Source organism: Nerophis lumbriciformis, linkage group LG21, assembly GCF_033978685.3.
Source record: "Nerophis lumbriciformis linkage group LG21, RoL_Nlum_v2.1, whole genome shotgun sequence".
Classification (NCBI taxonomy): domain Eukaryota; kingdom Metazoa; phylum Chordata; class Actinopteri; order Syngnathiformes; family Syngnathidae; genus Nerophis; species Nerophis lumbriciformis.
In genome coordinates this window covers 1,132,501-1,145,018 of record NC_084568.2, presented here as the reverse complement: position 1 = coordinate 1,145,018, position 12,518 = coordinate 1,132,501, and the positions used below count along the sequence as shown (strand labels likewise).

The 12,518-nt window shown below is 41.0% G+C and overlaps 1 protein-coding gene across 1 annotated transcript in view; it reads right to left on the bottom strand.

Annotated features, from left to right (window-relative positions):
* Positions 1-2,072: 2,072 nt before the first annotated feature.
* Positions 2,073-12,518, bottom strand: part of LOC133621256 (uncharacterized) — a 10,720-nt gene continuing 274 nt past the window's right edge. The window contains exons 2-4 of the mRNA XM_061983264.2: positions 9,072-9,165; positions 3,024-3,111; positions 2,073-2,947 (exon numbers count right to left, since the gene is read on the bottom strand). Of these exons, the coding sequence (XP_061839248.1) occupies positions 2,393-2,947; positions 3,024-3,111; positions 9,072-9,165 (737 nt within the window). The 3' untranslated portion in view covers positions 2,073-2,392. The remainder of the gene's footprint in view (positions 2,948-3,023; positions 3,112-9,071; positions 9,166-12,518) is intronic.

The following is a 12,518-nucleotide window of genomic DNA, read 5'->3' as shown; positions in this document are numbered from 1 at the left end:
GTTCAGTTCGGTGAGTTTTGAAGCATGTTAAGGGGGTCAAATTACAGCTCAAAGAGGCAAAAGTGACTTTTTAGTACATTTTTGTCTTGAAGGGGGAATTGCCAACTTCCTGTTGATTTCTGCCCGATGATATACAATTATGAAAACTAGGTCTAAGTCAGACCTACATACAGGTTTTTGTTTCATGTCTCTCCGATCTTCCTAGTGGGAGATATAGGCAGTCTAGTTTTTTTTTTCCTAGGGGGCGCTAGAGCGCAATTTTGAGTTTTGTGGTTCGTTTTTTTTTTAAAAAGGCAATTTTCGCAGGTCCTGATGTGTGGGTCAAATATGGTGAGTTTTGAAGCATGTTAAGTGGGTCAAATTACAGTTTAAAGTGGCGGCGGAAGAATAAAGAATAATAAAACCTTACAAATTCAATAGGTCCTTATGTCCCATTGTATAAGGACTCCCAAAGGGAGTCCTTATACAATGGGCCATGCGGGCCCTAATAAATAAAGAATAGTGAACAACAGGCTGAATAAGTGTACGTTATATGAGGCATAAATAACCAACTGGTATGTTAACGTAACATATTATGGTAAGAGTCATTCAAATAACTATAACATATAGAACATGCTATACGTTTACCAAACAATCTGTCACTCCTAATCGCTAAATCCCATGAAATCTTATACGTCTAGTCTCTTACGTGAATGAGATAATTAGGGCCCGCATGGCCCATTGCAAAAGGACTTATGCAATGGGACATAAGGACCTATTGAATTTGTAAGGTTTTATTATTCTTCCGCAACTTTGCGCTGTAATTTGACCCCCTTAACATACTTCAAAACCCACCAAATTTTACACACAAATCAGTAATATACGGCAAAACTTTTTATCAAAAAAACCAAACCTCAAAACTCAAAATTGCGCTCTAGCGCCCCCTAGGGAAAAAAAAAACTAGACTGCCTGTAACTCCCACTAGGAAGGTCGGAGAGACATGAAACAAAAACCTCTATGTAGGTCTGGCTCAGACCTAGATTTCATAATAGTACATTCTCGGGCTAAAATCAACAGGAAGTTGGCAATTCCCCCTTCAAGACAAAAAAGTACTAAAAACAGTCACTTTTGCCTCTTTGAGCTGTAATTTGACCCCCTTAACATGCTTCAAAACTCACCAAACTGAACGCACACATCAGGACTGGCAAACATTGCGATCTAAAAAAAAAACACCTAACCCCAAATCTCAAAATTGCGCTCTACTGCAATTTTTTAATAAAACGCAAAAAAAACTGCTCCTCGGAAGAAAAAAATGACAAAACTGCCTGTAACTCTCCCTGGGAAGGTCGGAGAGACATGAAACTAAAACCTCTATGTAGGTCTCACTTAGACCTACATTTCATAAATTGACAACCCCCAGCAAAAATCAACAGGAAGTTTGCTATTCCCCCTTCAAAACAAATTTTTTGTAAAAACCGGTCACCTTCCTTCAAAAACTATCTCCTCGCGTTTGTCGTTTCGCCTTCAAACTAACACAGGAGAGAGATTGAACCCTTGTGATTACAATGACAGAAGCGCTTTTTTCCTAACTGCTCCGGTTTTGATTTTATGAGCCTTCAAAGACCCGCTGCGCTGATGCTGCTGCGCTGCTGTTTTTTTAAGATGGCTGCTTAAAAGCAGGAAGCACCAACGTGCCCACACAATGCAGACAAGGTAGGTACACTAGACAAAAGTTTGGGGACAATTCGGACTAAAAGTAGACAAAAGTATTGGGACACTTAGGACTATCACTGGACAAAAGTATTGGGACAGTTAGGACTAGCACCTGCCAAATACGCGGGCCCGACCAACGCTGCTTGGAGCTTTAATTTTATTTGATATTTTACGCTAATGTGTTCATCATTTCACACATAAGTCGCTTCTGAGTATAAGTCGCACCTATGAAAAAAACTGCGACTTATACTCCGAAAAATACGGTAATATACTGAAAATATGGTCTGATTACAAGAAATTTTGAAAAAGTATTTGAAGAAGACATAATGAACCTTTTTCATTCTCTGGATGACACACAACTTCCGGGGCCAGGGACAGTCTGTCATTTTACACTAAGTTTATTTTCACAGATTATCCACAAAAACGTCCAGAAGAAACATTCAATAGCCCAGGATTACAAGGAGAAGCTAATGATCCCAAGGGAGCTGGCTTTTGATGGCCCTGGCTCCTAGAAAGGAGCTTCAACTTTCAATTGCCAAGCGACAGCCTCAAAACATTTGGGATTAAAAGGCGAGCGGCGTAAAAAAAGAGATGTAGTAGCTCCACCTGCCTCTCAGTCACTGGTGTGATTAATAATAATGAGATGATGATTGATGTGATACAGAACATTTGACTGGCCGAGTAGAAAGAAGAAAGATTGTTATTTCTGGATCAAAGCTTCGAGGATGGCCAAGAAGCGCTCCTCTCGAGCAGCAGAGTCTCTCCTATCGTCTCTCTCCCTCATCTCTCTGAAGAAGCGTTCCTCCCTCTCCACGGCGTCGCGGTGCCGCCTCTCCTCGCGCTCCACCGCCTCGCGGTGCCTGGTCTCCTCGCGCTCCACGGCCTCGCGGTGGCGCCGCTCCTCCCTCTCCGCCGCCTCCCTCGCCCGGGCCTCCTCCCGCTCTATGGCCCTGGCTTCCATCTCCCTCAGCTCCAGCTCGAAGCGCTCGTCCTTGTCCATGCTTTCCTTCAGCATGTCCCCCAGGTCCACCCGCCGCCTCTTCGGGGCGGACCCCGTGGCTTCGTAGCGTTCTGGGGTGGGCATGGACGTGGCTTCGCCCGCCATAGAATCCTGGGAGCATGAGGCGATGAAGATGGGCGGCGTCAAGGACAACCTGCCCCCGATGGCTTCGTCCATCAAATTGTACCACTTCCAGGACGTGGCGGGGGTCTCGCTACCGTCCATGCTGACCCCGGGTTTGGAGTACTTATGCGCCTACGAAAGGAAGACCAGCAGAAAACGTGTTTACACCTCAAACTATTTACTCTAATGTTCAAAAGAAATAGTCCACCTTATACTGATGCTTCAGGTTCTCCCACTTCTTCTTTAAGAAGGTTGGGGTCACCCTGCCCTCCAGACCCCGACTGGCGATGTACATCCTGCTTCCAACAAAGCTGGGTTACAGTCTGATCACACAACTAAGACCACCATGTTGACTAGGCAGGCATTCATCCACTGCCTTTAAAAAGGTGAATTGATGACAAAGCCGTGTGTTTCAGTCCTCCTCAAACGGACATTATTTTCATCCTGGCCAGTCCAAAGCACGACACGCGGGCCAAAGACAGCCAGCCTTCAGTTTGGCCCATGAGCAACAAGACTTTATTAAGGAATCCAGCCAGTGGGGTCTTTTCTGAATTCCTTTTAAATTATATATGTTCTGCAGATTTGCCGCCATCTTGTGGACAAAGTGAGTAAAGCAGGTCAAAAACCATGAATTGCCTTTTACCTACAAAACCCAAAACCAGTGAAATTGTCACGTTGTGTAAATGGCAGAGGTGGGACCAAGTCATTGTTTTGCAAGTCACAAGTAAGTCTCAAGTCTTTGCCCTCAAGTCCGAGTCAAGTCCCGAGTCAAGACAGGCAAGCCCCGAGTCAAGTCCAAAGTCAAGACTGGAAAGTCTCAAGTCAAGTCCTAAGTCCTGCATTTTGAGTTTCGAGTCCTTTCAAGTCCTTTTAACCACAGACTAATATATTAACACAGATTGTGTATGCTTTTCAAACGCTGTATTTATTTATTAAAACAAGTGCATTTTAAATTGCAGGAAAGAAAATTGTGCTGACATTGCACTTTATAATAGCACTATTAACCAGTCATTTTAAACATGAACTCATTCCTTTACAGAACAAACACATTGAAAAATAAAGTTCAAATGTACTTATTTGTACAAAAGTGTTAACATTGAAAAAACATGACATATACGTGAACATAACAAAAAAGTTGTACTTTTTATATGTCAGGGCCCTATGCTGCATTGCATTTGCAAAAGACCAAATTAGCCAAGAGTCTGTCAGTCATTTGTGCACGATGGGGGCGTAGTATGATGCCACCATGGCTGAAAACTCGCTCCACTGGAGCACTGGAGGCAGGCACTGCCAAGACTCTCATGGCCACTCGGAACAGTGAAGGAAGAGTCTTCATGTTCAATGCCCAGAACAAAAGGGGGTGGAGAGTTGTTTTGGGTTGGTGCACTACTTGTAAGTGTATCTTGTGTTTTTTATGTTTTTCTTGTGCGGCCCGATACCAATCGATCCACGGACCAGTACCGGGCCGCGGCCCGGTGGTTGGGGACCACTGAGGTAAACAACCAACAGTATGTCAGAAAGCTAGCTAAAACGGTACCCATATTCATAATATAGTATACATTTTAACTGACCTTTATTTGACTATTTTTGTCTTTTTTTAGGTGTCTAAAATATGCGGTGCTGCTGACCGCCGTCTAACGTTACGTGTGATATATTGACTAACGTAACCCTGCTTAAAAAATCACTGAACAAAAAGTATGAATAAGGTAGTGAACTGCAACAGATTCCCGTGTTTGCAATAACGTTATAACGTTAGCAGTGAGTTTACAGCCTCACTGATTTAACTACACAGCAAATAAAAGTCACGTTACTTAGCCAATAAACGTTATCTTACATTCAAAACTTACCCTTCTTTGTGCAACTTCAAATGCCGGACGAAGTTGGAAGTTGTTGCCTCTCCATCAGTCATTTTGGAACCGCATGTGTTGCATACTGCAAACCGTTTTGTGTTGACCACCTCGTAATTTTTATACCCAAACAAAATTATTTTAGGTATAATTTTTTGTTCACTGGCGTGTGGTTTGGACATGTCTTCTTCGTTGGTTGTCCTGCAATTTGATTGGATGAATGCTGTGTGATGAAAACAAAGTAGATGTAATTTGATTGGCTGTTGTACTGAGAGCACACCAGCTGACACACGCAACGCTGATAGACAAGTACACAATGAAAAATACGGAGCGCTCCCGAATAACTTTTTCATCTTTGGGTTTTGGGGAAAGTAGCAAGTCATGTCAAGTCATGTCAATTCAAAAGGCTCAAGTCCAAGTGAAGTCACAAGTCATTGATGTTAAAGTCTAAGTCGAGTTGCAAGTCTTTTTACATTTTGTCAAGTCGAGTCTAAAGTCATCAAATTCATGACTCCAGTCTGACTCGAGTCCAAGTCATGTGACTCGAGTCCACACCTCTGGTAAATGGTAAATAAAAACAATGATTTGCAAATCCTTTTCAACTTATATTCAATTGAATAGACTGCAAAGACAAGATATTTCATGTTCACACTGAGAAACTTCTTTTTTTTTTGCAAATAATCATTCATTTAGAATTGAATGGCAGCAACAAATTGCAAAAAAGTGGTCAAAGGGCATGTTCACCACTGTGTTACATGGCCTTTCCTTTTAACAACACTCCGTAAACGTTTGGGAACTGAGGAGACACATTTTTTAATTTTTCTTAGGTGGAATTCTTTCCCATTCTTGCTTGATGTACAGCTTAAGTTGTTCAACAGTCCGGGGGTCTCCTTTGTGCTATTTTAGCCCTCAAAATGTGCCACAATGGGAGACAGGTCTGGACTACAGGCAGGCCAGTCTAGTACCTGCACTTTTGTACTACGAAGCCACACTGTTGTAACACGTGGTTTGGCATTGTCTTGCTGAAATAAGCAGGGGCGTCCATGATAACGTTGCTTGGATGGCAACATATGTCGCTCCAAAACCTGTATGTACCTTTCAGCATTAATGGTGCCTTCACAGATGTGTAAGTTACCCATGTCTTGGGCACTAATACACCCCCATACCATCACACATGCTGGCTTTTACACTTTGCACCTAGAACAGTCCGGATGGTTCTTTTCCTCTTTGGTCCGGAGGACACGACGTCCACAGTTTCCAAAAACAATTTGAAATGTGGACTCGTCAGACCACAGAACACTTTTCATCAGTCCATCTTAGATGAGCTCAGGCCCAGCGTTTCTGGGTGTTGTTGATTTTTTTTTCTTTGGCTTTGCATAGTAGAGTTTTAACTTGCACTTACAGATGTAGCGACCAACTGTCGTTACTGACGGTGGTTTTCTGAAGTGTTCCTGAGCCCACGTGGTGATATCCTTTACACACCGACGTCGCTTTTTGATGCAGTTCCGCCTGAGGGATCGAAGGTCACGGGCCTTGCCGCTTACGTGCAGTGATTTCTCCAGATTCTCTGAACCTTTTGATGATATTACGGACCGTAGACGGTGAAATCCCTAAATTCCTTGCAATAGCTGGTTGAGAAATGTTGCTCTTAAAACTGTTGGACAATTTTCTAACGCATTTGTTGACAAAGTGGTGACCCTCGCCCCATGCTTGTTTGTGAATTTCACAGAAGCTGCTTTTATACCCAATCATGGCACCCGCCTGTTCACCCGTGGGATGTTCCAAATAAGTGTTTGATGAGCATTCCTCAACTTTCTCAGTCTTTTTTGCCACTTGTGCCAGCTTTTTTGAAACCTGTTGCAGGCATCAAATTCCAAATGAGCTAATATTTGCAAAAAATAACAAAGTTTACCAGTGTGAACATTAAATATCTTGTCTTTGCAGTCTATTCAACTGAATATAGGGTGAAAAGGATTTGCAAATCCTTGTATTCTCTTTTTATTTACCATTTACACAACTTCACTGGTTCTGTTTTTATTTATATATATATATATATATATATATATATATATATATATATATATATATATATATATATATATATATATGGAAGACTAGATAAGTGAGAACTGTAGTAGCCTACCCAGTGAAAGAACAAATAAACATCCCTACTTGGTGAGCAAGCATCCTTGATTTATTTTTTTGTACCTTTTTAAACCAGAGAGTATTAAAATACTTTGGCCGAGTGGCCATAAGCTGGTGTGTGGTCTATCTAGTCATTCATATCTACTTTATGGCAGAAAGTGTTGCCAGCCAGCGGCCGCACTGTATGACTGACTTATGATCTACTTGCTCATTTTCTCTTCTGAGCTGGTTACTCTAACGTAGTTAGGTAAAAACATTTGCTTAAATGCCGCATTTTAAAACTGTCTGTAAGACTTTATTTAACATACATAAATAATCGTCTATCCATTCAAAATCATCCACCTTCTAATCGTTACGCATTTTAATATCAATCATTTTCCCCCACCTCTAGTTATTATTTTTCCTGTGTGTAGTGGTTTAGTTCTGGTCTTGCGCTCCTATTTTGGTGGCTTTTTCTCTTTTTTTGGTGTTTTCCTGTAGCAGTTTCATGTCTTCCTTTGAGCGATATTTCCCGCATCTACTTTGTTTTAGCAATCAAGAATATTTCAGTTGTTGCTATTTTTTTTTGTGTGGACATTGTTGTCATGTCATGTACTTTGTGGACACTGTCTACTCCACACGCTGTAAGTCTTTGCTGTTGTCCAGCATTCTGTTTTTGTTTACTTTGTAGCAAGTTCAGTTTTGCATAGCCATCCCTAAGCTTTAATGCCTTTTCTTAGGGGCACCTTTTGTTTATTTTTGGTTTAAGCATTAAGATACCTTTTTACCTGTCGCCTGCATATAGTGATCACGACAAACCATCGTCGTCTCACACGACCTGTTCCCGACATCTACAAAGCAATTAGCTAACGGCTGCCACCTACTGGTATTGAGGAGAATAACACGGTTACTCTGCCGAGCTCCAGACAGCACACTGCAAAAAGTGAAATCTTAGTAAGATGAAATATGTCAAATAAGGGTGATATTTGCTTATTTTCTGTCTGATAAGATCATTCTTCTCACTAAGCAGATTTTATGTTAGAGTCTTTTACTTGTTTTAAGGGTTTTGGTCCTAAATGATGTCAGTAAGATATTACAGCTTGTTGCTGAGATGTTATGAGCTATAATGAGTAAAACATGCTTGAAACTAGAATATCAAGTGTTGCAAAGCTGTGTCATCAACACTCACAAGTATAAAACTACTTTTTTAAAAGTAATCATTTCTTATTTCAAGCATGAAAAAAAAAATCATGACTTTGACACAATTATGTCTCATAATTAAAACAGACGACAGCCAAATGGACTTTGCTGTTTTATTTTCAATGAAACAATAGAAAATATGTACTCATATAGTAGTACAGTTGGCACAGTACAGGAAACTGACAGTTAATATTTAAACATTTAACATTTCTAACTATTTTGAACAGAAATAGTTGATGCACATTCAGGTAAATTCTTCAAAATTACAATAAAAAAAAACGGGGGCCGGGCTGTATATATGCGCACTAATTGACTGAAAGAGCACGCACTTGGCGCGATGATGTCATGTTATCCATGGAAAAATGCATTTTTAGATCATATGATTTGCCTGAGCGGCTAGGAGACCCCGAGAGTAACAAGCGCTTGCCTTATTGCCTTTCCATTAAGAACAATAAATTAGTTTTTAGTATAAGTTTGCTGGTTTCAAGAAATGTATATCATTATGTCAAGATAATGGCACTAGCATTTACTTCATTTAAGAATATTTTTCAACATATTGAGCAAAAAGGTCTCTTTTTTTTCTACCAAGAAAAGTGCACTTGTTATTAGTGAGAATATACTTATTTTAAGGTATTTTGGGGTTCATTGAGGTTAGCTAATTTTGCTTGTTTTGGAAAGTCTTGACAAGCCGAATTTTCTTGTTCTATTGGCAGATAATTTTGCTTAGTTCAAATAAAATACCCCTCATTTTTGTATTTTTTTTTTCTTGTTTTTGAACACTGACTTTTTACACTCAACAACGGCACATTATTTGCGGATTATAATTACTGGTTTGCAAAAAATATTTTTAACCCAAAAAGGTGAAACTGCATAATCTCTCACGGCACAGTGGTATACACTGTGGTATACACTGTGGTATAGACAATATATACAATCACAGACATTCCTTAGAGTCTAAGGAATGTCTGTGATTGTATATATTCTTTGTTGTGAAATGAATAATGGTGCAGTGGAAATGCGTAACCCTTGCATCCCTAGTCAACATGAGGGTGTATTTATCAGTATAAAAGTATGCATGTACTCACTCATATCCATTGACAGCTGCATGACGTCTCCCTGTGAACAAGGAGGCGTTGGCGGTCCTCCACAAAATAAGAGAGCGAGTGTCCTCATCGTGCCCTGAAACATAATAAATATATATCCCAATGACAAACATGAATATATCATTTTATTCATTTATTTTTTTACAGTGTTTGTATACATACAAACACAGACTTGCCAATATAAGTGTGTAAAGCAGGGGTGTCAAAGTCATTTTAGTTCGGTGGGCCACATGGAGAAAAATCTACTCCCAACTGGTCAAATCACGGCCTGATAACTTAAAAATAAAGACAACTTCAGATTGTTTTGTTTCAAAATACTACTAGCACATTCTGAAAATGTACATATGTTTTTTTTTTTAAATAATTTGTCATTTATATTTTTTGAATAAATGATGTGATAATGTTCATCAGTCAACTCATTGGTATTCATTTTCAATCAAGATTAAAAAATGATATCAAAATCAAATGACAGTATGTTATTTATGTAGTTTGATCATTTTCCTGGACTGGTGCACTAACATCATGTGGTTTATTTTGTACGTATGTAGCATCATCTCCATCAGGCCCGGGCAATTGTTTTGACTCGGGGGGGGGCAAATTTAGAGGGGAAAAAATGTGTCTGGGGGCCGAAATATCAGATTTTTCAGTGCACTAATACAAAACCTCACAATAATGTCTGATTGAATGCTAAATCGTTATGACAGAGCGCCTTAAAAAAATGAATTTTAAATTGTTTTACTGAATGAGACACCCCTCAGCACGAGGGGTTAGTGCGTCTGCCTCACAATACGAAGGTCCTGAGTTCAATCCCGGGCTCGGGATCTTTCTGTGTGGAGTTTGCATGTTCTCCCCGTGACTGCGTGGGTTCCCTCCGGATTCCTCCCACCTCCAAAGACATGCACCTGGGGATAGGTTGATTGGCAACACTAAATGGTCCCTAGTGTGTGAATGTTGTCTGTCTATCTGTGTTGGCCCTGCGATGAGGTGGCGACTTGTCCAGGGTGTACCCCGCCTTCCGCCCGATTGTAGCTAAGATAGGCTCCAGCACCCACCGTGACCCCAAAAGCGACAAGCGGTAGAAAATGGATGGATGGATGGATGAATGAGACACCCAGAATGTACTTGAAATTAAAGAATGTGGGATTTACAATATTAACTATGAAGGATAAAACACTGAATATTGACAACATATGAATGTCAATACCCCTCTCCATCCACATATTTTACAATCAAGCGAAACGCAACAAACACAGCAAAATATGAAGACGAAGGGTAAAAAACCCCCACCTACAATCTGATATATCACTAAGCATTAGAACTTTGTTGTAAAAATCTCCCTGACACCCGCATTTTCAGGCTCTGGAAACACTCTGTGGAAACGCTCCCCACCCACACTGCTTGGTGCCTCGTCTGAGCTGCTGTGACTTAGACTACCATAGTAACTAATTAGATGACCATAGTAACTAATTAGATTACCATAGTAACTAGTACATCATGCAAAAGCGCAGATTCCAGCCATTGAAATACTTAGTGTAGTTGAAGACTTAACGCTCATTAGAAAACATCACTGCACATCATAATGGCAGCTACACTTTACATCTTAAACATTTAAAAACGTTATTTGGGAATGTCCGGCGGGCCAGATTGAAAAGCTTAACGGGCCGCATGTGGCCCCCGGGCCTTAAAGGGGAACATTATCACCAGACCTATGTAAGCGTCAATATATACCTTGATGTTGCAGAAAAAAGACCATATTTTTTTTCAACCGATTTCCCAACTCTAAATGGGTGAATTTTGGCGAATTAAACGCCTTTCTATTATTCGCTCTCGGAGCGATGACGTCACAACGGGAAGCAATCCACCATTTTCTTAAACGCCGGGTCAAATCAGCTCTGTTATTTTCCGTTTTTTCGACTGTTTTCCGTACCTTGGAGACATCATGCCTCGTCGGTGTGTTGTCGGAGGGTGTAACAACACCAACAGGGACGGATTCAAGTTGCACCAGTGGCCCAAAGATGCCAAAGTGGCAAGAAATTGGACGTTTGTTCCGCACACTTTACCCACGAAAGCTATGCTACGACAGAGATGGCAAGAATGTGTGGATATCCTGCGACACTCAAAGCAGATGCATTTACAACCATAAAGTCAAAGAAATCTGCCGCCAGACCCCCATTGAATCTGCCGGAGTGTGTGAGCAATTCAGGGACAAAGGACCTCGCTAGCACGGCAAGCAATGGCGGCAGTTTGTTCCCGCAGACGAGCGAGCTAAACCCCCTGGATGTCTTGGCTCACACCGTCCCTTATGCCACCGAAGATGATCAAGAGAAGAATATCCACCCTAGCTTCCCTGGCCTGCTGACATCAACTCCAAAACTGGACAGATCAGCTTTCAGGAAAAGAGCGCGGATGAGGGTATGTCTACAGAATATATTAATTGATGAAAATTGGGCTGTCTGCACTCTCAAAGTGCATGTTGTTGCCAAATGTATTTCATATGCTGTAAACCTAGTTCATAGTTGTTAGTTTCCTTTAATGCCAAACAAACACATACCAATCGTTGGTTAGAAGGCGATCGCCGAATTCGTCCTCGCTTTCTCCCGTGTCGCTGGCTGTCGTGTCGTTTTCGTGGGTTTCGCTTGCATACGGTTCAAACCGATATGGCTCAATAGCTTCAGTTTCTTCTTCAATTTGGTTTTCGCTACCTGCCTCCACACTACAACCATCCGTTTCAATACATGCGTAATCTGTTGAATCGCTTAAGCCGCTGAAATCTGAGTCTGAATCCGAGCTAATGTCGCTATAGCTTGCTGTTCTATGCGCCATGTTTGTTTGTGTTGGCATCACTATGTGACGTCACAGGAAAATGGACGGGTGTATATAACGATGGTTAAAATCAGGCACTTTGAAGCTTTTTTAGGGATATTGCGTGATGGGTAAAATTTTGAAAAAAACTTCGAAAAATAAAATAAGCCACTGGGAACTGATTTTTAATGGTTTTAACCCTTCTGAAATTGTGATAATGTTCCCCTTTAATATCCCCAGGTCTGATCTACATAGATACAAACAATTGCTATAGCGACACCCAGTGGACACATTTAGAACAGCCGTTTCTTTCATTCAAAAATGTCAGGGTAATATTTATACTCATCCCGCGGGCCAGATTAAAGGTGTTGGCGAGCCTGATGTGGCCCTCAGGCCTTATGTTTGACACCCTGTGTACACAATAGATGCACTGAATAAGTGATGATTATTTCCATACTAGTGTGGTGTTTAACTGTAGAGTACACTAATACTCGTACTGACCTTACCTACAAACTGCTCATAAACATATAACTGTCACCTGGACATGAAAAGAAGACAAATGATGTCATTGATCGTGTTTAAAGGCGTTAAATGCGCCAGCTAGCATTAGCTCGTCAGAAAGGGGCG